A 24,146-nucleotide genomic window follows, 5' to 3' on the forward strand; every position below is an offset into this window, starting at 1 on the left:
GGTCGGCTTATCCGGCTCTTAGGAAGAAATAGGAACAGGCACAAGAAAACGACCGGGCACGTGTGGCTTGGGCTCTTCCTTCCCTGGGCCTCTGCCCTTCCTCCAGGATGCCCTCCGCCGCATAAGGCAAGTTCGCACTCCTCGATGCGGGCTGTGCCTTATTTATTTATTTATTATTTATTTATTTAGAGATGGAGTCTCACTCTCTCGCCCAGGCTGGAGTGCAGTGGCATGATCTCGGCTCACTGCAACCTCCGCCTCCCGGGTTCAAGCGATTCTCCTGCCTCGGCCTCCCGAGCCTGGGCTTTGTCTTTAAGGAGGGACTCTGAGGCCGGGCGCGGTGGTTCATGCCTGTAATCTCAGCACTTTGGGAGGCCGAGTTGGGAGGATCACCTGAGGTCAGGAGTTCAAGACCAGCCTGGCCGACATGGCAAATGCCCATCTCCATTAAAAATACAAAAATTAGGCCGGGTGCGGTGGCTCATGCCTGTAATCCTAGCACCTTGGGAGGCCGACGCGGATGGATCATGAGGTCAGGAGTTCAAGACCAGCCTGACCAATATAGTGAAACCCCGTCTCTACTAAAAATACAAAAATTAGCCCTTTGAGGAAGACGTGGTGGTAGGTGCTGTGAATCGCTGATCCGCATGCTCCTGCTCCTAACTCACCGCTGTCCGCTCTCGCCAAGGAACGTTGGTCAGGAAGCCACGCAGCAGCTATGGCTTTATTATTTTTTTTTTAATTTATTTATTTATTTTTTGAGACGAAGTCTTACACTGTCGCCCGGGCTGGTGTGTGGTGGGGCGATCTCGGCTCACTGCAGCCTCCACCTCCCGGGTTCAAGCGATTCTTCTGCTTCAGCCTCCCGAGTGCCTGGGACTACAGGCACACGCCACCACACCTGGCTACTTTTTGTATTTTTAGTAGAGACGAGGTTTCACTATGTTGGCCAGGCTGGTCTCGAACTCCTGACCTCGTGATCCGCCCACCTCGGCCTCCCAAAGTGCTGGGATTACAGGTGTGAGCCACCACGCCCGGCCTAAAAAATTCTTTTGGCTTTTAAGGATACCAGAAAAACACCCAAGGAGCCGGAGATGGCAATTCACCAAAATTCACCAAAATTCACCAAATTCGCCAAATTCACCAAATTCACCAACATTCACCAAATTTGAATCACTCTAACGAGCTACAGCATAAAATCACTTGAAAAGGTGTGTGCTGACTTGATCAGAGGCACAAAGGAAAAGAATCTCAAAGTGAAAGGACCGGTTTGAATCCTACCAACACTTTGAGAATCACTACAAGAAAAACTCCAGATGAGGCCAGGTTACAGCTGGCCAGATTACAGCTCACGCCTGTAATCCCAGCACTTTGGGAGGCCGAGGCGGGCAGATCACGAGGTCAGGAGATCGAGACCATCCTGGCTAACAGTGAAACCCCATCTCAACTAAAAATACAAACAAATTAGCCGGGCATGGTGGCAGGTGCCTGTAGTCCCAGCTACTCGGGAGGCTGAGGCAGGAGAATGGCGTGAACCCGGGAGGCGGAGCTTGCAGTGAGCCAATACTGCGCCACTGCACTCCAGTCTGGGCGACAGAGCAAGACTCCATCTCAAAAAAAGAACTTATAAAAAAAAAAACTCCAGATGAGCATCCATAAGCAACTCATTGACTTGCACAGTCCTTCCGAGATTGTTAAGCAGATTACTTCCATCAGTATTGAGCCAGGAGTTGAAGTGGAAGTCACCATTGCAGATGCTTAAGTCAACTATTTTAATAAATTGATTACCAGTTGAAAAAAAAACAAAAAAATACAAAAATCACCTGGGCATGGTGGCGGGCGCCTGTAGTCCCAGCTACTCGGGAGGCTGAGGCAGGAGAATCACTTGAACCCAGGAGGCAGAGGTTACAGCTGAAATCACACCACTGCTCTCCAGCCTGGGCAACAGGGCAAGACACCGTCTCAAAAAAAAAAAAGAAAAGGAGGGACTCTGAAGCCCCCAGAGCTGGGAGGAGTCGCCTCCCAACCCCAGCTCTGCACAGAAGGATGCACACTGAGGGCCTGGCCTCTCCCTGCTGGGCCCCTAACCACAGTGAGCACAGAAGCCCATCTCGCTGGGAAGGGGCCTCTGACACCCCCACCCTCAGGCTGGTGGGAGGCCGGGCCAGGGGACACGGTGCTATCCTCCCTGCCATCCAAGCCTCACCGCAGCAGGGGCTGTCCTGCCTGCAGGGCTCTGGCACACCAATGGCCTTTGTTTGGGGGCTTGGTAGGATCCTTTCTTGGGCCCATTTCTTTGTCCCCGCCCTGCCCTGGACCCCTCACAGATGCTGCTACTAGCACGGAGGCCTGAGAGAACTCCAGCGTGACACTGGGTGGTCACCTCCAGCCGGCCCCACCTGTGCACGCGTGGCAGCAGGACTCCTGGAGCTTCTGGTGTGGGCTCTGGAGACCAGCATCTCAGGCATGAGGCCAGACCTGGGCTGAGGCCCTCCCACCCAGAGCCCATCTCTTGATGGGGCAAGGAACAGGTTCTGGCAGTCTTCAGGGTCCTCCAGCTCCGGGGCAGGCAGGGTCCGTGGCCGGAGTCCCTGGGCTCTGACCCCACGAGCTCTCCAAGGACCCTGCCCTTCCTTGCTTGGGTCCTCAGAGGGAAGTTGGGGGCAGATTCTGGGAGGCTGTGCCTGCAATTTCTAGGGCTGCCACCAGAGGGTGGTAGCACTGGGCCCTGCGCTGTGCTCATGAGCGTGGAACAGGAGGGGGTGTCTAACTCTGCCATGGCCTCACCTGTGTGCTTCAGCGGCTTTGGCGCCTGCGTATCCAGAGCCTGGCGTTTTTACCTGCCCCCCCACCTCCGCCCCCCGCCACCGGCCAGGCCCTAAGGAGGAAAAGCTACTCTCCCTGCCTGCCAGACCCTTTCCAGCACAAAGTCCTGAGAATGTGAAAAGAGCCAGGCTTGAAAAATGGCTTTTCTCAGCTTTGCACAAGCAGCCCTGGTGCCCCAGCAGCCTCCTCAAGCTCTGACCCCGTCTGGGCAGGGGGTCTCGTGTCCCGACACATCGCTGGGAGGTGTTCCTGCACCTGCGCCATCCCCTCACTGTCCCCGGAGCACGGCAGCTGTCTGCACTCGGGTCCGAAGGCAGAGACGCCAGGGTAGCCCCTTCAGAGTGAGGCCTGGGGCTCAGGGTGGGGAGGATGGGCGGCCCACTCTCCTGCCCTCTCTCTTAGTGGGAGGGGACTCACGCGAGGATGGGCTTCCAGCCCCAAGCTGTGGAAAGGTAAATTGGGTCACTGGAGGGACCGGAGCTCTGGCTGGGTGGCTGCAGTTCCCACCCCCACCAACTGGGACTGAGGCTGACCTGCTGTGAGTTGAGATTGGCTCACTGAGGTCCCCCAGCTGCACCCAAGGTGGGTGCTGCTGTTGTCCCCATTTTACAGAAGAGGGAAACTGAGGCCTGGGCAGTGGAGGGTCGCCCTGGGGCAGGGGTGAGCAGGGTGCTGAGACTTTGATCCAGGTCAGCCTGTCTTCAGCCTCAGAACAAGTTGGAGAATGAAGGCCTCGGTCACCGAGTGGGGTGTCGCTCGGCTCGTTCATTCCTCGACTCCGCACCAAATGTTTGTGGAGGGGACAGTCCTAGTGACCGTCCTCTCCTGGGGAAACGGAGGCCCAGGGCTGGTTTGGGACTCAGCCTATCGCTATGTGGCCCTGGAAAAGCCCTTTCCCGTCTCCGGACTCCAGTCTCCCTACCTAGAAAAGAGTGGGGAGAGGTCTCCAAGGGTGCTCCCGCACCCCACGGACTGCAGTGTTGGTTTCAGGGTTGGTGCTCTCGTAGGGGCCGGAGCAGCGGCTGCCCCTCCCAACTTCCTGTTTACCATAGCTGCAGAGCCTGTCCCTTCACTCAAAGCCAGTGTGATCACCATGGCAACCGGCCTGTGTTTGTTCCAACAGGTGGGCAGAACCTGGTGCAAGACCGCAGAGGCAGGGGCGTCACTCCCAGACCCGGTCTCCAGACCCACCAGCCCCTCAGGAGGAACACTGCTACAGAGTGGGGCTGAGGGCCCAGGCCCCCTCCCCTGCTTCCCCCACCGCGTCCCTGTCCCAGCCAGTCCCTGCATTTCCTGCAAGCTCCCTGCCTTCCCCCACCAGCCTGGCTGTGCTGGGTCAGGATCGGGCAGAGCCTGGGCCGAGCGTCCCGAAGGAGAGCCCACCCAGGGGTCCTGCCCCCGATCCTACACAGACAGGTGTGGGGCGGGCATGGATTTGAGTGAGTTGGGATCCAGAAGCCAAGACAGTTGTTGGCAGACGGGCCCCCTCCCTTTGAAGAGCTGTGTTCTGGAAGCCTGTCTGGCCTTGGGCTGCCCAGGTGCCCTTCGGGTGAAAACTCCAAAGTCTGACCACCCCCCACCCCCTGTCCCCAAAGGGCTGCGAGTGTCCAGCTGTATTTGACCAAGCACAGGTGCGACGGGGGGGCCGTTGCGCCCTCGGCAAGTCTGAGAGCCTCAGGCCCCCGACAGGACCATGCTTAGCACGGACTTCTCAAAGTGTGGTCCCTGGACTGGCGGCAGCAGACTGGAGCTGGGGAGTGCAGGCGCTGGCTGGCGTGGGGACCACACCTGTGATCTCAGCGCCTTAGGAGGCCGGGGAAGGGGATCCCTTGAGCCTGGGAGTTTGAGACCAGCCTGGGCAACATAGGGAGACCCCCATCTCCACAAAATAAACCAAAAAACATTAGCCGGTGGGTGGTCCCAGCTACTGGGGAGGCTGAAGCGGGAGGATCACTTGAGCCGGAGAGTTCGAGGTTGCAGTGAGTGGAGATGGTGCCACTGCGCTCCAGCCTGGTTGAGAGCTATTTCTGAGAGCTTTTTCGAGACCCTGTCTCAAAAAAAAAGGGAAAAAACGCAGATCGCGCCCCCACCCAGACTTTGGGACCAGCGGGTTGGGGACAGGACCCATCAATGCCTTAACAAACCCTGCAGGAGACCGCGGGCCCGCTGGGGTTCCAGGACAGCGCAGCGGAGGAAGAGTGGGGAGCCACCCAGGAGGGGCTGGCGGGGTCCAGTGCAGACCCCAGGGGCTCCGGGGGCTCTGGCCGGCTGTGACCCCACAAGCGCCAACTGGGCCCTCACCAGAGCCCCAGGGACGATCGCCCCACAGGCCGTCCGCGTGGGCGTGGGGCGTCCCGAGTGGATCCCTGGAGGACGCATCCCCGCCCCGAGAAGAGAGCGGCGGGGCCCGCGAGGGGTCCCTGAGTCAGGCCCTTCCAGAAAGGTCTGCACCGCTGCTGGTCTTCGTGACCGTGGCTTCCCTGGGGTCCGCGGAGGAGACCCCGCCGACCACCCCCTTCTAGACCCCACGCGCCACGGGGAGGGCGCGCGCGGCCAGGCGGGGTCCCGAGGCAGCCAAGCCCGCTCCCCGTCCCGCAGCCACCTGTGGGTTGACTGACAGCCCCGCATCCCGGGGGAGGGGGCTCCGGCCCGGCTCAGGGCACGGAGACCCCGGCCGGGTCCCCTAAGGCGCAGTGGACGCGGGGGGCGGGGCGAGCGCGGTCAGGCCCCGCCCCAGTCAGGCCCGGCCCCGCCCCCAGTCAGACCCCGCCCCCGCAGCGGCGTCCGCCCAGCAGTTGCTCAGTCGTCGGCGCGCGCGGCTGGGAGCGGTAGCTGTGCCTCGGCTTCCCCGAGCTGGTGTCGAGCGCAGCGCCCCAGGAGCCCCCCCTCCCCGCGCCGGCCCACGGTAAGTGCCGCGGGCTGCAGCCAGTGCTGTTGGGCCGCCGTCTGGGCTCGGCCCCGCGCTCCAACCCGGACGGACCGACGGCCGCCGCCCCCTTGGTCCGGGTCCCCCAGGAGGCACGGGGGTGGCCTCCGAGTCGGGGGGCTGTGGGAAGGTCTCCACGCCCCCTCGGCCCTGGGGAAACTGAGGCCGCGCATGCTTGGAGGGGCGGGGTCTCGGGGGCATTTCCCCTCCGAACGCGCAGGAGAGGGTGCGGCGGTGGGGTCCGCACTGCGGAGCGGACGGGGAGGGTATCCGGGCGCTGGCGACGGCCTCCCCCGCACTTGGGCGGTCAAGCGAGGCTTCGACCTCCGCGCCTCCCTCCCCGGGGGAGCAGACGGGCCCGGGGCCTCCCAGCAGCCCTCCCGGGCGGGCTGCACCCCCCAGCGTCCTCGTCCCTGGCGTCCTCCCGCAGGTCCTCGTAAGGCCCTTTAGTTCCCCCGAAATCCCTGCGAGTGCAAAGTGGCCCCTCCTTCAGCCCCACTCCGCAAAGAAGCCGCCCCTCCTTCAGCCCCACTCCGCAAAGAAGCCGCCCCTCCTTCAGCCCCACTCGGCAAAGGGCTGTGGGCTCTTGCCTGGGCCGGGGTCTCCGGGGGAGGAGTTTAAAGTGACACACTAGACCCGCCCCCAGACTCACCCCGGACCGCCCGCCCCCTCCAAGGGGAGAGACCCCCATAGAACTGGGGGTGTGGCTCCTGCGGGCGCCCGGGGCCCCGGGAAAGGGGGTGCCGCGAGGCGGGCAGGGAGGGGGTCGGTGAGCAGAGGGAGGAGGGAGCGCTGCGCAGAGGGAGGAGGGAGCGCTGCGCAGACACAGGCGAGGGGAGGAAGAAGGCGCCTCGGGCTACGGTCTCCTGCGCTCCTGCTGGGCGCCCGCGGCTGGACCTTGGCAGCCGTCTCAGGCTTCAGGGAGCCCAAGGCCACCGGCAGCGCTTGTTAGAATGCAGATTCCTGGGGTTCGACTGGAATGAGACCCCGGGGAGCAGCGTTTGTAGCGGGCCCGCCAGGTGACCTGCACCTGGGCACTGCCATCGGCTTCGCAGGGGCCATCTGGAGGGGTCGGTGAGACCAGGGAGAGATTCCTGCGGGAAACCCCCAGGGCCTGGTGAAGGGGAGTCGGGGGGCTGAGGGAGGAAGAGCAGGGAAGCTGGAGAGAAGACCAAGAGGGCAGCGTGGAGAGCCAGCCTGTGGGGCAGATGTCCTGCCACCTCCTGCCCCAGGCACACACCCAGGGCACCATCAGCTAACCCCCTGCCCCAGATGTGGTAAGAAGGGCGCCACCAACACGTTGAAGGCGTTTGTTCCTAGACAGCCTGCACTGGGGAGGAAGGCTGACCCAGTCTCTGCTCCGCTGCCCCCAGACTCAGCTGCCTCACTGCCCCCAACCCTGAGCCCCCAAATGGCCTGGCAGGAGACGGTTTGGCTTAAGAGTCCCAGGTTCACATCTGGGCTCTGGGCAAGTCGCCCCCACCGTGGGCTGTGAAATGAGATGTGCCATCCTCCTTGCAAAATGTCATTCCCCATTCAGCCCAGGCCTGGGGGACAGCCAGGGAGCAAGGTGGGATGGGCAGGTGTGGCTCAGCCCCAGTGCCGCAAGGCAGGAGCTCCTTGGCGGTCCTCCCTCTGCTCACTGGACAGATGGGAGTGTGGTTCTGGTCCTGGCATCAGGCATGAGCAGAGTATGGGGGGGTTCATCCTGCCTCATGCTACTGTCCCAGGGTGAGAGACTGGGAAGGAGTTACATCACATCTGGGCCCACGGGAAAGATGGGGGGTCCCCTGCACCTGGCTCACTCCTGCCCCGTAAGTGCTGAGAGCCACCCAGGCAGCCAGTGCTTCCTGTACCGGTCACAGACAGATGCATATGCCCACCATTCACAGCAGCTCTGGCCTCTGTGGCAGGTGGCTCCCAGGGCCCACGCAGTTGGCTGCAGCCAGGCTATCAGCTGCCCAGGCAGCCTGGGGTTTCCAGGGGAACCAAAGGGGTTTCTGCGCACCCAGGATGAGCCAAGTCTTCTGTACACCTGTGCCAAGACGCCATTATTGCACCCATCCTAGCAACGGGCAGTGGGAGGGGCAGGAGCTGCAGTTGGGGTCAGGGGGGCTGGCCTAGCTGGTTGTCCCAGGAGCTTAGCACTGGGGACACCAAAGAGACCTGGACTGCCATCCCCGGCCCACTTGCTGGCTCTGGGACCTTGGGCGGGCTCCCAGCCCTGCGCCTCCGTTTGCCCATCTGAGATGCAGGGAGCAAAGGGCACCCCTCTCGGGCTGCTCTGGGGATGAGGAGGTGAATGTGGAGAGGAAAATGTAGGGAGGGTACCGAGCCCCCTCTTTCTGCCTGGAACATCTTGTTATCACAAAGATACCCCCTCCCCAACCCCGCAGTTCAGGCCACTTGGCTCCTGCGTCACATTTGTCTCCAGGACTGCGAGCCCCCATCGCCCCTGTCACACGCACATGCTGCGGCGGTTGCCCTGGCAACAGCTCCAGCAGCGGCTGCTCCACTGGCTTCGGGGGGCGGCAGGGGGAGCAGCCTCTTCCACCCAGCAAGGGAGGGGAAGGGGGCTTGTGACTCCCAGGCCCCTGAGGATTTCACAACTGGCTGTGAGGGTGACAGCTTCCAGAAGCACTGTACCCAGCCTACCAAGCCCCCCTATCTTTTGGGGGGGAGGCTCACAGGGGAAGGCACTGATAGGTTTGAAGGAGGTGAGTCCCCCCCGCAAGCATTGCCTCTCATAGGGTGGGAGCCGCAAACCCTCCTTCCTGTCCTCAGCTCTAGGGTCTGGTCCCGTAAGAGCCTGCACCCAGGGCTCGGGGGCTGGCAGGGACCTTGGAATCAAGATGAGATGTCCAGGAATGGTGTCTGAGCTGGTGTGGGTATAGCTTGGGGCTGGTGACCCTGAACCCCCACAGACACAGCAGGGGCCCAGGAGCTGGCTCGACAAAGTCCGTTTGGAACCCACCACTGGCATGGTGTGCCCAGGCCCCCACGCTGCCCACTGAGCTTATGAGTCTAGTGCCACTGTGGGGAGCTGGCCTGGCATGCAGGGCCAACTGTCCGTGAGAGCCTGGGTGGGCGGTAGAACCTGCTGGTCTTCGTTTCCTCTCCTGTCCCGTGAGAATGACTATGCCCTTTGCGAGGGCCAGTGTGCCCAGCCCGGAGGCACCCTCCGCAGGTGGATGAGGGAGCACTGGCAAGGGAAGGGACCCAGACAGCAAGGCCAGGACCCCGGGGGGCTGGGGGAGCACGGTGTCCTAGAAATCAGAGGTCGGCAAGGCTGGGACAGGAACCCAAGAGTGGGTACCTACCTCTCTTGTGGTGGGGCAGAGGTGGCCTGCCTCTGGGACAGTTTTCATGGAGTGGGGAGGAGACCTCCCTGGGGCTGCCGGGGGGCCATGCAGGCAGAGGCAGTGCAGAGGTGGAGGGTCTGCACCTGCACCCATGCAGAGGAAGAGGGTCTCAGGAGGCTACGGTGTCTTAGCCATCATCCTGCCCCTGTTGAAGGGGGTGTGCAGGGCAGTACCACCCGGCCTTCCTCCCTGACACAGGTGGGCTGGGCGGTGCTGGCTCATGCCTGTAATCCCAGCACTTTGGGAAGCCGAGGCTGGTGGATCACCTGAGGTCAGGAGTTCAAGACCAGCCTGGCCAACATAGCGAAACCCCGTCTCCACTGAAAGTACAAAAAAATCAGCTGGGCTTGGTGGCGGACGCCTGTAATCCCAGTTACTTGGGAGGCTGAGGCAGGAGAATCGCTTGAACCTGGAAGGCGGAGGTTGCGGTGAGCGGAGACTGCGCTACTGCAACTCACTTGAACCTGGAGGTGGAGGCTGCAGTGAGCTGAGATCATGCCACTGCTCTCCAGCCTGGACCGAGACTCCATCTCAACAAAACAAAACAAAAAGTGGGTGGGGCCTTCCAGGGGGCTTCCGGGTCTGCCTGGGCCCAGGCTCCGGGCCTTGGCAGAGGGCAGCTCTGTCCCAGCGGTGACATCTGGGCTGCTGCTGCTGCTGCTCCAAGCAGGAAGCTGACAGGTTGGCTCAGTTGTCATGGCGACGTGAGGGGAGCTGACGCTGGATGGACTGGGAGGGAACTGTAGCCCCACACCCGGCATTTTCCAGCGGGGCCCGGCTCGCTTCATGTTCTCGTTTGTACCAACTATGGGGAGCAGGCCCTGCTTTGTGGGGACACTGCCCCCCACCTTCTACTGTCCACCTCAGGTTTGCTGACCAGTTCCTGGGGTGAGGAGGGGGCATTGACCCCCGCTGTGCTTGGTGAGCGAGGACCCCCAGGCAGTCCCCTCCAGGGCCTCCTGGCCACATGGGCATCCTCCACCCAGGATGTCAGGGTTCTGGCGAGTTTTTACCTCCTACATAGGAGAGCTGGGTACCTGGCATCCGTCCTGGCCCCAGAGTGGGCACGGGGGCTGGGGGAGCTGAGTGCTGTGGCCCAGATCTTGGTCCTCTTGATGCAGCCAGCCCCAGGAAACAGGCGTCTCCTGCTGTGCTGTCGCTGGGAGGGGTGTGGGGGGCGAGTGTGGCAACCGCCTCCCTCGCCAGTGGGACCCCATAAGTCCCTGATGGACCCCCAGCTCTGGGTGGGCACCAGCCCCGCCTTTGACAGCATTTGCTACCTCCTCCCTGAAGCTGCCCTGCAGGGGGCGCAGGGGCTTAGCCGGTCACCCAGCAGGTGTGGGGACAGGAGCCCTCACCGCCTGACCAGGTGCCCAGCGCCATCCAGGCCGTGGGTGAGCTCCCAGGCCTCTGCCCCACCTCTTCCCGCCCCACCCCCCCACCCCTCCGCCTGCTGTGGTGCACGGAGGATTGAGTGGACGACCTGAGACTGCGGGCTGTGCTCTCTGCTGTAGGTCGCCCGCCATGTCGACCTTGCTGGACATTAAGAGCAGCGTGCTCAGGCAGGTGCAGGTGTGCCCGTCCTTCCGCCGCAGGACTGAGCAGAACCCAGGGAGTGCCAGCGCCGACCCGCAGGAGCCTGCCACGGGGGCCTGGTGGGTGCCGAGGGGCCCAGCCCCACACGCCCACAGGGTCATTTCCCGCCAGACTTCACACATGGCCACCCTTGCCCCAGCACCCCTGGGTGGGAAGGAGGGTCTGCAGTTAGCTGTGCCACACCGTGGACGTCACATGGCCCTTCCTGCCCCTGGAGTTGAGGGTCCCAGGCAGGGGCCAGTATGCTGAGAGCTGCAAGCTGACCCAGTCCTTCCCCACTGCCCCTGGAGTCCAGGGTCCCAGGCAGGGGCCAGCATGCTGAGAGCTGTGAGCTGACCCAGCTCTTTCTCCAGGAAACCTGGGGATGGCGTGGAGTTCTTTGCCCACATGCGCCTCATGCTGAAGAAGGGGGAAGGCAGACAGGGCTTGCCATGCCTCGAGGTAAGGGTGCCACCCCCAGGGCCCGATACCACAGCCCAGCATGGGGCTCCCCCTTTGCTCCTCCCCGCTCCCTCCTGCCCTCGCTCCCTCCTGCCCTCGCTCCCACCTCCTGGGGCACCACCTGTCTTCCCTGCTGCAGGCCTGGGGCTCTCCCTGCCATCAGAGCCCTCACCCTGGGCCCCACACACAGGTCCCCCTGCGCAGTGGCTCGCCAGCACCCCTGGAGCCTGTGGATCCCAGCCGCGGCCTGAGAGCCCTGGCCCCAGAGGAGGTAAAGGTGGGGGTCGGAACCAGGGGCAGTCGTCTGCAGCGGCCGCTCCCTCAGCCGTTTATAGGCACCTACTGTGTGCACAGGGTCTGGTGATGGCAGAGAGCCAGGGTGAGTGGGTGAGTGAGTGAGGAGTGGGTGGGGGGCTCCTGGTGCAAGGAGGCAGAGGTGGGGCCTGGGCTCGGCAGACAGGAGGTGCTGCTGAGGGCTGGGGGCCTGGGACGCGGCACTGTGGCTGCCCTTCCCCCAACTGCAGGTGGAGATGCTCTACGAGGAGGCCCTGTACACGGTGCTTTACCGCGCGGGTACCATGGGCCCTGACCAGGTGGACGACGAGGAGGCCCTGCTCAGCTATCTCCAGCAGGTCAGCCCACCCTGACCCCAACCCAGACCCTGACAGCTTCTCCACCTCAACCCCTTCCCCACCCACTGACACCATCATCACCCAAACAGTATGCAGAATCTCCCCAATCCGTGCACAGCACACAGAGACGGCTGCAGGTGCACACACACACGCACACAGGCTGCAGGTGTACACAGACACACATGCACACAGGCTGCAGGTGCACACAGACACACACAGGTTGCAGGTGCACACAGACATGCACACAGGTTGCAGGTGCACACAGACACACGCACACAGGCTGCAGGTGCACACAGACACACACAGGCTGCAGGTGCACACAGACACACACACAGGCTGCAGGTGCACACAGACACACACACACAGGCTGCAGGTGCACACAGACACACGCACATAGGCTGCAGGTGCACACAGACACGCACACAGGCTGCAGGTGCACACAGACACGCACACAGGCTGCAGGTGCAGACACACACACAGGCTGCAGGTACACACAGGCTGCAGGTACACACAGACACACGCACACAGGCTGCAGGTGCACACAGACACGCACACAGGCTGCAGGTGCAGACACGCACACAGACACACAGGCTGCAGGTATACACAGACACGCACACAGGCTGCAGGTGCACACAGACGCACACAGGCTGCTGGTGCACACAGACGCACATAGGCTGCAGGTGCAGACACGCACACAGACACACAGGCTGCAGGTGCACACAGACACACGCACACAGGCTGCAGGTGCACACAGAAACGCACACAGGCTGCAGATGCACACAGACACGCACACAGGCTGCAGGTGCAGACACGCACACAGGCTGCAGGTGCAGACACGCACACAGACACATAGGCTGCAGGTATACACAGAAACGCACACAGGCTGCAGGTGCACACAGACACACACACACACAGGCTGCAGGTGCACACAGACACACGCACACAGGCTGCAGGTGCACACAGACACACACAGGCTGCATGTCTACACAGACACACACACACATGCACATAGGCTGACAGACGCACCTCGAAGGATGCTCCTGGCTTCCACCTGCATGTGCTCTGAACTCCCCTGTCCTCCCGTGGCCCCCATTCCCACGCATGCACTTGCGTGCCCCCATCACACCCACCATCTCTGGGCATGCCCAGGCCCCTTGGCACAAACCCTCTGCCGCTCCCTCCCACGCTTCCCCCAACCCTGCACCCGTGAGGACTGAGGTTGGGTGTCTGTGATGGGCTGAGCCCGAGGTCCCAGGACAGTGGCCAGCCTCGCTTCAGGGGTTGCCTAGGCCCTGCCAACCCAGCCACCCTCCACAGGTGTTTGGCACCAGCCCTGAGGAGCACACCGAGGCCATCGAGCGAGTGAGGAAGGCCAAGGTGAGGCCTCCGCTGCCTGGGCAGGCACTGACCAGCACGTGCCTGCGTGGCAGGGGCACGGGGCAAGGCCCTGTCACCTCCATGCTAAGTAGGGCATCTGGGGGGCAGCTCAGCCTCACCAGGCCCCCCATGCCCCTCTGTCCACAGGCCCCCACGTATGCCCTGAAAGTCTCTGTCATGCGTGCCAAGAACCTTCTGGCCAAGGACCCCAACGGTGAGTGGGGACCCAGCAGACCTCGGCTGCCCTGAGGCCTGGTGGCCGTGGAGGGCCAGAGGGCGTGGGGCCAGGGCTGAGACGCCTGCCGTGCCCAGGCTTCAGCGACCCATACTGCATGCTGGGCATCCTGCCTGCCTCGGACGCCACGCGGGAGCCCCGTGGGCAGAAGGAGCAGCGCTTTGGCTTCCGCAAGGGCAGCAAGCGCGGCGGACCCCTGCCCGCCAAGTGCATCCAGGTCACCGAGGTGAAGAGCAGCACCCTGAACCCCGTCTGGAAGGAGCACTTCCTCTTGTGAGGCCCTCGCCCGTCTGGGTGCGGGAGGGGGGCTCTGCCTGGGGTCCAGAGCCGGGCTGTGCCTGGAGGGTGGTGGCTCGCAGCAGCTCCCGGTCTCTGTGGGGCCGTGTGCCCACTTTCCAGAGGAGAAAACTGAGGCCCAGAGATGGGCGTTGTGCCACCGGGGCCACACGGCTGGCAACACCTGGCGGGATCAGGATTTGGACCTGAACAGCCTGTCTGGAGAGCGGGTGCTTGTGGCCTGGTCCCTGCTGCTTCTGGACTCCCTGACCCGGGCCTGGGCAGAGCCTCGCTGGGGACCCTCATGGGCATCTCTGTTCTCCTTGTAGTGAGATTGAGGATGTGAGCACGGACCAGCTGCACCTGGACATCTGGTACAGGCCCCTGCGCCATGCAGGGCGGGGGGGATGCACACCTTTTGCGGGGGAGCAGGACGGACTCAGGGCCCGGCTGCGGGCTCCAGACAAGCCAGGTCCTCCCCTGTCCCCACCAGGGATCATGACGACGATGTATCCCTGGTAGAAGCGTGCAGGAAGCTGAATGAAGTCATCGGCCTGAAGGGCATGGGCAGGTATGACTGCTGGGACCTTTCTACCCGTCACCCGTGCCCTCAGCTTGGTCGTGGGGCCCGGCGGGCAGTGGCTCCCCAGGAGCCATCAGCGTGATGCTCACCACCTGCGGTGGCCAGGTACTTCAAACAGATCGTCAAGTCAGCCCGCACAAACGGGACAGCAGGACCCACCGAAGACCACACCGATGACTTCCTGGGGTGCCTCAACATACCTGTCCGGGTGAGTGGGCGTGGGGTGGGGCTGGTGACATTTAGAGAGGGGCCTGGGGAGTGTCCCAGCCTTCAAGGGGCAGGGCACTGCCTGGAGAAGCTCCTGCTTTTGGGCCTCCACTGAGTGCACTTGTCATCCTCGTTCCCCGGAGAAGGGAAGCCCAGGCCATGTGGTCTCTCCAGGGTCTCACAGAGTCAGTGTGGAAGGAGAGGGGGAGGAGTCTGGTGGGCCTGACCCCCATGCTACCCCCAGGAGGTGCCTGTGGCTGGCGTCGACCGCTGGTTCAAGCTGGAGCCACGCTCCAGTGCCTCGCGTGTGCAGGGACACTGCCACCTGGTTCTCAAGCTGATCACTACGCAGGTGGGGAAAGTGGGCGTCCCCGTCCTCCACCCCCGCCCTTGGGGCGGGGGCAGAGCTGGTGACTGGGTGGGCTCTGCGTTGCAGAGGGATACGGCCATGAGCCAGCGCGGGCGATCCGGCTTCCTGTCCCACCTGCTGCTGCTCAGCCATCTGCTGCGGTTCGAGCACTCAGCAGAGGAGGTAGTGGGTGCGCCTAGGATTGGAACAGCCCGGCAGGGGGCCTGAGGAGGGGATGTGGGGCTGTCCCGCCTCCACCCCCGACAGACCTCCTCCCACAGCCCAACTCCAGCAGCTGGCGAGGAGAGCTCAGCACACCAGCCGCCACCATCCTCTGCCTGCACGGAGCCCAGAGCAACCTGTCACCTTTGCAGCTGGCCGTGCTGTGAGTGGGTGGAGCCACGAGTGGGCGGGGAATGTGGGCGGGCGTGAGCGAGTGGGGCATTGGGGTCCATGCGGTGAGTGGATGTCGTGGCTGGGAGGGTGGGGCAGGGAAAGGGGCGGTGCTGAGTAGGTGGGGCTGCTCTGATTGGGCGGGAAGGGAAAGGGGCGGTGCTATGAGTAGGTGGGGCAGCGCCGATTGGGTGGGCAGGGAAAGAGGCGGTGCTACGAGTAGGTGAGGCAGCGAAAGGGGCGATGCCATGAGTAGGTACGGCAGCGCTAACTGGAGGGCAGGGAAAGGGGCGGTGCTATGAGTAGGCGCGGCAGTGCTGATTGGGTGGGGCAGAGAAAGGGGTAGTGCCGTAGGCGGTGCTGAGTGGGCATGGCAGGGGCGGGGTTCATACCCTTTGACCATGGGCCGGGCCCCACAGGCACTGGCAGGTCAGCAGCCGCCACCATCAAACCTGCACGCTGGACTACAGCTACCTGCTGGGGCTGCTGGAGGACATGCAGGCACACTGGGAAGAGGCTCCTTTACTGCCCCAGGAGCAGGTGGGTGCAGCCGGGACCTTCTTGCCAGCCATGGCGAAGGGAGTGCTGGGGACTGGGGTCGCTCAGTGCCGGTCGGCGAGGGGCAGAGTCCTGCCCGCGTGGGGGTCAAAGACAAACGGACAAACTGTATGACGTGGGCGAGAGCCAGCGCTCTGCAGAAAGGAGACGGGAGACTCATGGGAGTCACCTCGGGGGGCGGCCAGGACTTAGGACGGGGCTGGGGAAAGCCGCCAAGTTGGCGCCCATCTGAGCGACAGGAGGGAGCGGCCCTGGCAGGACGGACGTGGGAACTGCAGGGGCACAGGCCCTACGTGAGCTGCGTGGGTGGAAACCGAGGCTGGGACAGGCCGACTGGGCCTGTGGAGGGTGCTGCTCAGGGCAGAGCTGGGCTGACCATGCCGGGGGAAGGGTGTTGCGGGCCAAGGCAGGGAGGATGTTTCTCCTCATCAGTGACCGGTCGGGGCTGCTGGCACTGAAGGGCCCTGTCCCCACAGGAGGAGAGCCTGGCTGATAGCCTTTCCGCCTTCTCTGAGTTCGGGCTGCAGCTGCTGCGCCAGCTACGAGACTACTTCCCTGCCACCAACAGCACCGCTGTCTACCGCCTGGAGCTGCTGCTGAAGTGGGTGCAGCGCCGCGTGTCAGCGTGGGTGGGGGCGGCTGGCAGGGCAGGCCCCACGTCAGCGTGCTGCCCCCACCAGGTGTCTGGGCAAGCTGCAGCTCTTCCAACCCTCCTTTGAGATCTGTCCCTTCGAGACGGAGCTGAACATGGACATTGCTGCGGCCCTGAAGGTGTGTTCCAAAGCCCAGTGGAGGCCGGCTGCTAAGCCCTCCCCTCCCCTTCCCTGCCTTCCCGTCCCCTGCACCTCTGCACCACGGTCTCTTGCCCACCTCTCCCTCTTCCCTGCACCCCACCATGCTGTCTTGGTGGCGTCTGTTGCAGAGAGGCAACCGTGAGTGGTACGACAGGATCCTGAATGCCAAGAGTCCCCGAGAGCAGGTGCGGTTGTGGGGGACCCTGGCCGTGAGGGGTACGGGCGGCCGAGAGGTGGGTACGAGCTAGGCTTCCTTGCAGCCAGGACCACAGCGCCTGCCTGGGCTGGTTGTGCTGGCTGACGCCGTTTATGACGACCTTCAGTTCTGCTACAGTGTCTACGCCAGCCTCTTCCACAGGTGGGCCTGGCTCCTCAGTGCTGTCCTGGGGCTGGGGTCGGAGCCAACAGGGCCTGCAGGTGGGGCGCAGGTGGATGAGGTGTGTCCCTTGCTCTGCAGCATCCTCAGTGTGGATGTCTTCACCCTGACCTTTCGGCAGCTGGAGCGTCTGGTGAGGAGGGCCCCTGACCCCGGGTGCCTGCCAGGCATGGGGAAGTGGGCAGATGCCCTTGGCTAGGACGGGCCTGGGATTCCTTGCTGCCGGAGGCCTGATCCTGCTGTCCCGGACAGGTGGCTGAGGAGGCGTGGGTGCTGACAGAGGAGCTGAGCCCCAAGATGACCCTGGAGGTGGCCTCGGGGCTCTTTGAGCTCTACCTGACCCTGGCTGACCTCCAGCGCTTCTGGGATAGCATCCCTGGCCGGTGGGTGCCCCGTCCCTATCTCTTGCAGACAGACTTTGGGACCAGGGCCCCAGGACCTGTGAGGGGGACGGTCCTGGAGCTGCGAGCCTGGAACGTGCTGGTTAAGGTATCTGAGTCAGGGCCGAGCCCTCACAACCCTCCCACCACAGGGACAGCCGCTCTCTGGCCCTGGCTGGCATCCACACCCCCTTCCTGCCTGCTGTGAAGCTCTGGTTCCAAGTGCTGAGGGACCAGGCCAAGTGGAGGCTTCAGGGAGCCGTGGACATGGACACGGTGACAGCTGCCCTGGCCTGAGGACACTGGGGCTGGTCCAGGCCCCCAGCCTCCCCCGCCTCCCCAGCAACCCCAGCCTCCCCAGCAACCCCAGCCTCCCCAGCAACCCCAGCCTCCCCGGCCTCCTCCGCAACCCCAGCCTCCCCCGCCTCCCCAGCAACCCCAGCCTCCTCAGCAACCCCAGCCTCCTCAGCAACCCCAGCCTCCTCCGCCTCCCCAGGCTCCCCTGCCTCCCTCGCAACCCCAGCCTCCTCCACAACCCCAGCCTCCTCCACAACCCCAGCCTCCTCCACAACCCCAGCCTCCCCGGCCTCCTCCGCAACCCCAGCCTCCCCCACAACCCCAGCCTCCCCCACCTCCCCAGCCTCCCCCGCCTCCCCCACCTCCCCAGCCTCCCCAGCAACCCCAGTCTCCCCTGCCTCCCTAGCTGGAGCCCATGGACGCCTCCTCCAGGCACAGCAGCTCCGCAGCCACTGCTGGTCTCTGCCTCAGCCACATCCAGGAGTTGTGGGTGCGCCTGGCGTGGCCTGACCCTGCCCAGGCTCAGGGGCTGGGCACCCAGCTTGGCCAGGTGTGTGGGTGGGCCCTGGGGGTGAGGGGAACAGGTGGGAGAGGAGATGGGGCAGGGGAGGGCTCCATGGCTCCCCACCGCCGTCCCCTTCTCAGGACATGTGTGAGGCCACCCTCTTCTATACGGAGCTGCTTCGGAAGAAGGTGGACACTCAGCCAGGGGCAGCCGGTGAAGCAGTGAGCGAGGCGGTGAGTGGCCAGCTGGGGAGGGGAGCCGGCAGGAGGTGGGGGGCCATCACCAGGCCCCCGACCCATCGTTGCCTGGCCACACCTCCTCCAGCTCTGCGTGGTCCTCAACAATGTGGAGCTCGTGCGCAAGGCTGCTGGGCAGGCCTTGAAGGGCCTGGCATGGCCAGAGGGGGCCACGGGGCCCGAGGGGGTGCTCCCCCGCCCCCTGCTCAGCTGCACACAGGCCCTGGACGACGATCTGCAACGGGAGGCCCACACGGTGACAGCGCACCTGACCTCTAAGGTGGGTGGGGCCTGGAGACCAAGGCGTGGAGGCAGTCCCTGGTGCCCCCTGCCCATGCTGAGCACTGCTCCTGCCCTCAGATGGTGGGCGACATCCGCAAGTATGTACAGCACATCAGTCTCTCACCTGACTCCATCCAGAACGATGAGGTGAGTGCCGGGGTGAGGGGCCATGGAGCACTGTGTGTACTGGGGGTAGGGCAGAGGTGCGGGGTTAGCCTGGCCTGACCACCCCTGCCCGCAGGCCGTGGCCCCGCTCATGAAGTACCTGGATGAGAAGCTGGCCCTGCTGAACGCCTCGCTGGTGAAGGGGAACCTGAGCAGGTGCGGGCAGGTGGGGTGGGATGGGCTGGCCCATGGTCACTGAGGCCGCCCTGCAGGGTGCCGGAGGCCCTGTGGGAGCTACTCCTCCAGGCCATTCTGCAGGTGGGGCCAGCGGGGCAGGTGGGGCTGGCCTGTGGTCACTGATGCTGCCCTGCAGGGTGCTGGAGGCCCTGTGGGAGCTACTCCTCCAGGCCATTCTGCAGGCGCTGGGTGCAAACCGTGACGTCTCTGCTGATTTCTACAGCCGCTTCCACTTCACGCTGGAGGTAGAGCTCTGTGAAGGAGTCCTCCCCGCCAGCCCCTGCCTCAGGGTTGCTCTGATCCCTCCCTTTGTCCCTACTGGCTTGCCTGGTCTCCTGTGGCTGGAGAGCAGCCACTCCAGGGCTGTCCACAGCGCCTTCTCCCGTTAATGCCGAGGTGTGGCCTCTGGTGATGGCCTTTCCCCACGCTTCCTGGGAGCTTCCGATGCCCGCCAGGGTGTGAGAAAGGGCTCTGCCCTGGGCTGCTGAGCCCCCAGTGCTGCCTGGGCCCCTTTGTGCTAGGGGTCTCCACCTGTCCCCAGCACAAGCCAGGCTCCCTGACACCTCTGCCTTCTTTCCCTGCCCCAGGCCCTGGTCAGTTTTTTCCACGCAGAGGGTCAGGGTTTGCCCCTGGAGAGCCTGAGGGACGGAAGCTACAAGGTGAGGCGGGACCCTCTGTGGGGCGGGGCTGTGGATGAGGGGACTGAGTTCAAACTGCAGCCCCGCACGGGCTGTGTCCTTGAGCATGAGGTGGCCCCACGGGCAGTCAGGTCTCCAAGTGCCAGCGCTGACCACCAGCACCCAGGGGCCCCCTCCTGATGCGCTTCCCCCTGCAGAGGCTGAAGGAGGAGCTGCGGCTGCACAAATGTTCCACCCGCGAGTGCATCGAGCAGTTCTACCTGGACAAGCTCAAACAGGTAGGGAGGCGCCAGGTACAGGGTGTGGCCTCCGAGGCTCCCAGAGCCCAGCTGCGCTCACCCGCCTTTCCGCAGAGGACCCTGGAGCAGAACCGGTTTGGACGCCTGAGCGTCCGTTGCCATTACGAGGCGGCTGAGCAGCGGCTGGCCGTGGAGGTGCTGCACGCTGCCGACCTGCTCCCCCTGGACGCCAACGGTGAGTTGCAGCGGGGACGGGTCGGGTGGTGGTGGGATGGGGGCAGGGGGGCTCACGACTGTGCTCCTGCAGGCTTAAGTGACCCCTTTGTGATCGTGGAGCTGGGCCCACCGCATCTCTTTCCACTGGTCCGCAGCCAGAGGACCCAGGTGAAGACCCGGACGCTGCACCCTGTATACGATGAACTCTTCTACTTGTGAGTGTCCCAAGCCCCAGCCCCAGGCTCCAGGCTGCCAGAGTGAGACTCCCCTGACTGGCCTCCGTCCGCAGTTCCGTGCCTGCCGAGGCGTGCCGCCGCCGTGCGGCCTGTGTGTTGTTCACCGTCATGGACCACGACTGGCTGTCCACCAACGACTTCGCTGGGGAGGCGGCCCTCGGCCTAGGTGGCGTCAGTGGTGTCGCCCGGCCCCAGGTGGGCGGGGGTGCAAGGGCTGGGCAGCCTGTCACCCTGCACCTGTGCCGGCCCAGAGCCCAGGGTGAGTGAGCATCTGGGTGGAGGCAGGGGCAGCGGGCCTGACCCCGGCCCCCACACACCTGCGTGCGCTGCTTGCAGTGAGATCTGCGCTGAGGAGGCTGGAAGGCCGCACCAGCAGGGAGGCGCAGGAGTTCGTGAAGAAACTCAAGGAGCTGGAGAAGTGCATGGAGGCGGACCCCTGAGTCCATCGGCTGCCAGCCCCGGCCCTGGCCCCCACCCCAAGTTCCCTGAAGCATCCTCCAGCTCACTGTGGCCAGCTTTGTGCAACCAGGGCCCACGGCGCCCCTCCTGTGCTGTGACGTGTGTGTCGTGGCTGGCCCCGTGGCTCCCATCGCCCTGGCCGTGTCTGTCTGGTGTGTGCTGTGAACCCCTGCACCCAACCCCACATCTGGGTGGCCAACTTGGCAGGACTTGGCCAGCAGCTGCCCAGGACACAGTGCAGGCCAGAGTGGGCTTGACCACCAGGTGGGCCTCCCTGCCCTTGGGCTCCCCGGCCCTGGGTGGGCAGTGCGCAGCTGGTCTCCAGGGACTCAGTGAGTGGCTGTGCTCTCTGCACAACGGGCAATGTGCAGACGCATTTTTGGTAATCACAGCTGGGGAGTGAAAAGGGTGCCACTGGCACCACTGGGTGGAGGGTCCAGAGCCTCCACCCACAGAGGGGATGCGGAGGGCAGGTGAGTCAAGAACCGCATAGGTCTCCAGTCCCCACGGGGCTCCCAGGCCGGGGAAAGGTTCCCCTGAGGTCACTCTGAGGCCAGGGACGTCACCCAAGGCTGGTGGTCAGTGTGAAGGGCTCCGTGCCAACTGGTCAGCTGTCCTTCACACACATATCCGTGCCCACCTGAGACCTGCTCCACGACCCTTCCAAGCAGAGCCGAGAGTTCGCTCCAGCCCTTCCCCAGGCCCAGTGTGAAAGACAGACTCACAAGGGGCTTCTTGGCCTGCAGCTTCATTTGCGAGAGCGCCGAGGCAGGACACAGAGCACAGCTGTGCTGGAAGTGCGGGGAGAACCCGGACAGCTCAGTCCTGCCAGCAGCCGCAAAGAGCCGAGGCTGCCAGGCCCATCTATGTCCCTCATGTCTCTAGATTTTCTCGTCACCCAGCCTCAAAAATATATATGTCTGCAACCCTCAGTCTCTCTGCCGTTTCTTGATTCCTTTCCAAACCTCAGCCGGGGCCCTGGCCTCAGCCCCCCGTCCCTGAGTCTGCTCCTCTTCACAGCAGCTGCTGCTGGCTCCTCCGCGCTCGGCGCCAGGCCCTGGGTCCTCAGATGCATCACTGTCATCAGTGTCCGAGGGCAGCCTGGGAGAGGAGGGGGAGCACGTTCCCAAATGACGTCCTCCCTGGCTAGCTGGAGGCAACGTCATCCACAAAAAGCCCCCAGCCGAGGACAGATTCCTCTTCCTCCCTGTGCTCTCCAAACCCAAACCTCTCCAGTGGGACATCCACTGCAGGTTTTCTAGTCAGAAGACCATCGGGGTGTTGTTTACGACACCACCCCCAGGCAGCAGGAAGGGCTCAGGCCAGAGGTAGAAGAGAGCCCTGGGTCTGAGTGATCATGAAATTAAGCCCAAGGACCTACCGGGTGCTGGCCACAGGCCTGTTGGGGTTTCCAAACTCTCTCCCTGAATCCACATCGAAGGGATCTGAGCCGAGAGAGGAAAGTGGCCTCTAAGTGAGCTCAGAGCAGGACCAGGCCTCCCACCCCCCAGGCTTTGGAGGGCCTTGGCTCCCACCCCGCCAAGGCTCACCGATCTCCTCCTGGGGGCTCTCCTTGGCACTGGCCAAGAACTCCTGCTCCGCCTGCAGCACCTCCTCCGGGCTGCCGCAGGCCGCATACTTGTCCAGGAGCTGGCGGTTCAGGTCCAAGAAGCCCTTGCCCCATTTAAACTTCCGCAGCAAAATGACAGCAAGGTCCGGAAAGCCTGACGGTGTGAGAAACAGGAAACCCAAAGAAGTCGACGGTCCCCTCGAGTGCCTCCTGATCACCCTGCTGCCGGATGGCGGCGCTCTCCCGAGTAACCGCAGGGTCCCCAGCAAACATCAGCTCACAGTCCTGAGAACCCGTGCTGCCCCCAGCCTGCACCTCCCTTGCTACAGTCTGCACCTCTGCAACCGACCAAGTCCCCCTCCTTTGCTGCGAAACACAAACATTCCCACCAAGACTGCCCCACGCCTCATCAGGGCCTCTTTAGATCAGCAATTCAGTAAGGACGACGTGGAGGATAAGGAGGATTCTCTGGGCAGTGGTGCCCTGATAATGAATGGCACCCCACACACCGGCCCTGATAGAACAGCGATCCCATTGTGTCTCTACTGCAACTCCACAGGCCGAAAACCTGAAGTGACAGTTGGGGCTGGAACCCTGGTCTGTCTGAACTGTTTCCCTGTCCGTCCCTTATGCTCCTCCTGGGGTCTGTCGGCAGGAAACATGATGCTGGGAGCATAGCAGGAACAGCAGGCCGCCGGGTCACACTGCTGTGGGGCCCCCGGACTCACCTACGATGCAGAAGGTGGCAGCAAACGCTTCCACGCAGGAAAGTCTGTAGGGCCGGCCATAGTTCACGGGGTTGGCGGCCACCAGGTAGGGCAACAGGCGCAAGTGGCTCCCTCGCATCTTCCCAAACGGTGTCTCATCCAGCCTGGCCCAGGAGCAGTCAATGACGGCGACCCCAGACTGCGCCACCAGCTGTCTGCCAGGGGCAGCATGGGGTAAGTTCAGGAGCCAGCACTACCCAAGGTGGAGCATGTCGCCGGAGAATGGCCTAGCTAGGGATTCAGGGACATCATTCCGCCATCCCCAAACACCCTCAAACGGACTTCACGAGCAAGCTTTTGAGGCAGCTGCTTGGGGCACCTAGAGCATGCGTTTATTCACTCAACAAACGTTTATTACCCCAAAACCTCCTTTATCCCAGGCTCTGCGCTATGCAATGGAGACAAACTAGACAGACGTTCCCTGCCCACGTGGGTGTGGATGTGGGTGTGACATACAAGTCCCACTAAACCATCCCTGAAGGGAACCACGCGCTGGAAATGAAGACGACCTAGGGCAGGCCTCCCGCGCCTACCTGTCTGCGGGGGACACGTACTGCTTGCCCACGGGGCTGAGCACCAGACCGCCGAATCTGTGGCCCAGGCGCAGGCAGCGCACCAGCCCCAGGCGGGCCAGCTTGCGGCCCGTGCAGCGCCGGGGGTCGCAGTGGCCCAACTCCCACATGGCCAGCGTGCAGGGCAGCGCCGCCGGGCCCGGGCCGCCCTCGCCGTCAGCCGCCCCTGGCTCCACGGAAGCTGCACGAGAGAGAGAAGGGCACTCGGCCTCAGCGTGGGACCCCCGGGCAGGCCCTCAAACCCTGACCCGCTCTCCCCCATCACGCCTCGCTCACCCTGCAGCGCGGCGCCGACCTCCTCGGCGAAGGCCTCCAGGGAGCGGGTCGGGAGGTGCCGAGGGCGGCCGCCTTCCGCCCCCGGCCCGCGCGCTGCCCTCCTGCGGCCCATGGCGCGGACCTGGGGTGCCAGGGACTCCCCACCCCACAGGCGCGCCCCTCGGCCTCCCAATAGGCCGTGCGGCTGCCAGCGCATGCGC

General features: G+C 63.8%; 2 protein-coding genes and 1 pseudogene across 4 annotated transcripts; 2 read left to right on the plus strand and 1 right to left on the minus strand.

Annotated features, from left to right (window-relative positions):
* The first annotated feature begins 1,052 nt into the window (after window positions 1–1,052).
* LOC134757450 (small ribosomal subunit protein uS10-like) lies at window positions 1,053–1,805 on the plus strand (annotated as a pseudogene).
* A 3,822-nt stretch (window positions 1,806–5,627) lies between these two features.
* BAIAP3 (BAI1 associated protein 3) lies at window positions 5,628–21,693 on the plus strand. Of its 2 annotated transcripts, none has more exons than XM_004056930.5 (34): window positions 5,628–5,731; window positions 10,629–10,769; window positions 11,064–11,151; window positions 11,342–11,422; window positions 11,676–11,783; window positions 13,101–13,160; window positions 13,308–13,374; window positions 13,473–13,668; window positions 14,001–14,045; window positions 14,165–14,242; window positions 14,360–14,462; window positions 14,706–14,813; window positions 14,898–14,993; window positions 15,092–15,195; window positions 15,623–15,743; window positions 16,238–16,362; window positions 16,442–16,532; window positions 16,684–16,740; window positions 16,816–16,913; window positions 17,013–17,064; window positions 17,184–17,314; window positions 17,464–17,587; window positions 18,015–18,158; window positions 18,254–18,346; window positions 18,438–18,629; window positions 18,710–18,778; window positions 18,873–18,952; window positions 19,110–19,218; window positions 19,561–19,632; window positions 19,809–19,889; window positions 19,965–20,085; window positions 20,158–20,281; window positions 20,356–20,561; window positions 20,639–21,693. In XM_004056930.5, the coding sequence occupies exons 2-34, from the start codon at window positions 10,639–10,641 to the stop codon at window positions 20,740–20,742; spliced, it is 3,459 nt and encodes a 1,152-aa protein (XP_004056978.3). In that variant the 5' UTR covers window positions 5,628–5,731; window positions 10,629–10,638; the 3' UTR covers window positions 20,743–21,693. The 2 variants fall into 2 exon arrangements, with proteins under 2 accessions (XP_004056978.3, XP_055220858.1); XM_055364883.2 differs by lacking the exon at window positions 5,628–5,731 and adding an exon at window positions 6,582–6,826.
* TSR3 (TSR3 ribosome maturation factor) lies at window positions 21,494–24,143 on the minus strand. Of its 2 annotated transcripts, XM_004056942.4 has the most exons (6): window positions 23,947–24,142; window positions 23,632–23,851; window positions 23,060–23,253; window positions 22,312–22,485; window positions 22,143–22,206; window positions 21,494–21,862 (listed from the first exon to the last, which is right to left on the minus strand). In XM_004056942.4, the coding sequence occupies exons 1-6, from the start codon at window positions 24,140–24,142 to the stop codon at window positions 21,691–21,693; spliced, it is 1,020 nt and encodes a 339-aa protein (XP_004056990.2). In that variant the 3' UTR covers window positions 21,494–21,690. The 2 variants fall into 2 exon arrangements, with proteins under 2 accessions (XP_004056990.2, XP_055220867.1); XM_055364892.2 differs by lacking the exon at window positions 22,143–22,206 and having other exon boundaries at window positions 23,947–24,143.
* Between the last annotated feature and the right edge of the window lie 3 nt (window positions 24,144–24,146).

The sequence above is a fragment of the Gorilla gorilla genome, chromosome 18 (genome assembly GCF_029281585.2).
Source record: "Gorilla gorilla gorilla isolate KB3781 chromosome 18, NHGRI_mGorGor1-v2.1_pri, whole genome shotgun sequence".
NCBI classification, from domain to species: Eukaryota; Metazoa; Chordata; class Mammalia; order Primates; family Hominidae; genus Gorilla; species Gorilla gorilla.

What these genes read in the sequence shown, in the direction of transcription:
- TSR3 (XM_004056942.4), bottom strand. Translation starts at nt 24,142, where the DNA reads ATGCGCTGGCAGCCGCACGGCCTATTGGGAGGCCGAGGGGCGCGCCTG. An exon ending in TACGTGTCCCCCGCAGACAG is followed by an intron (nt 23,254 to 23,631) that starts GTAGGCGCGGGA and finishes TGCCCCTGGCAG; the next exon opens with ACAGCTGGTGGCGCAGTCTG. An exon ending in AGGCCTGTGGCCAGCACCCG is followed by an intron (nt 21,863 to 22,142) that starts GTAGGTCCTTGG and finishes CTCCTCTCCCAG; the next exon opens with GCTGCCCTCGGACACTGATG.
- BAIAP3 (XM_055364883.2), top strand. Translation starts at nt 6,732, where the DNA reads ATGAGACCCCGGGGAGCAGCGTTTGTAGCGGGCCCGCCAGGTGACCTG. An exon ending in AGCGAGTGAGGAAGGCCAAG is followed by an intron (nt 13,161 to 13,307) that starts GTGAGGCCTCCG and finishes CTCTGTCCACAG; the next exon opens with GCCCCCACGTATGCCCTGAA. An exon ending in CAGCTGCACCTGGACATCTG is followed by an intron (nt 14,046 to 14,164) that starts GTACAGGCCCCT and finishes TGTCCCCACCAG; the next exon opens with GGATCATGACGACGATGTAT.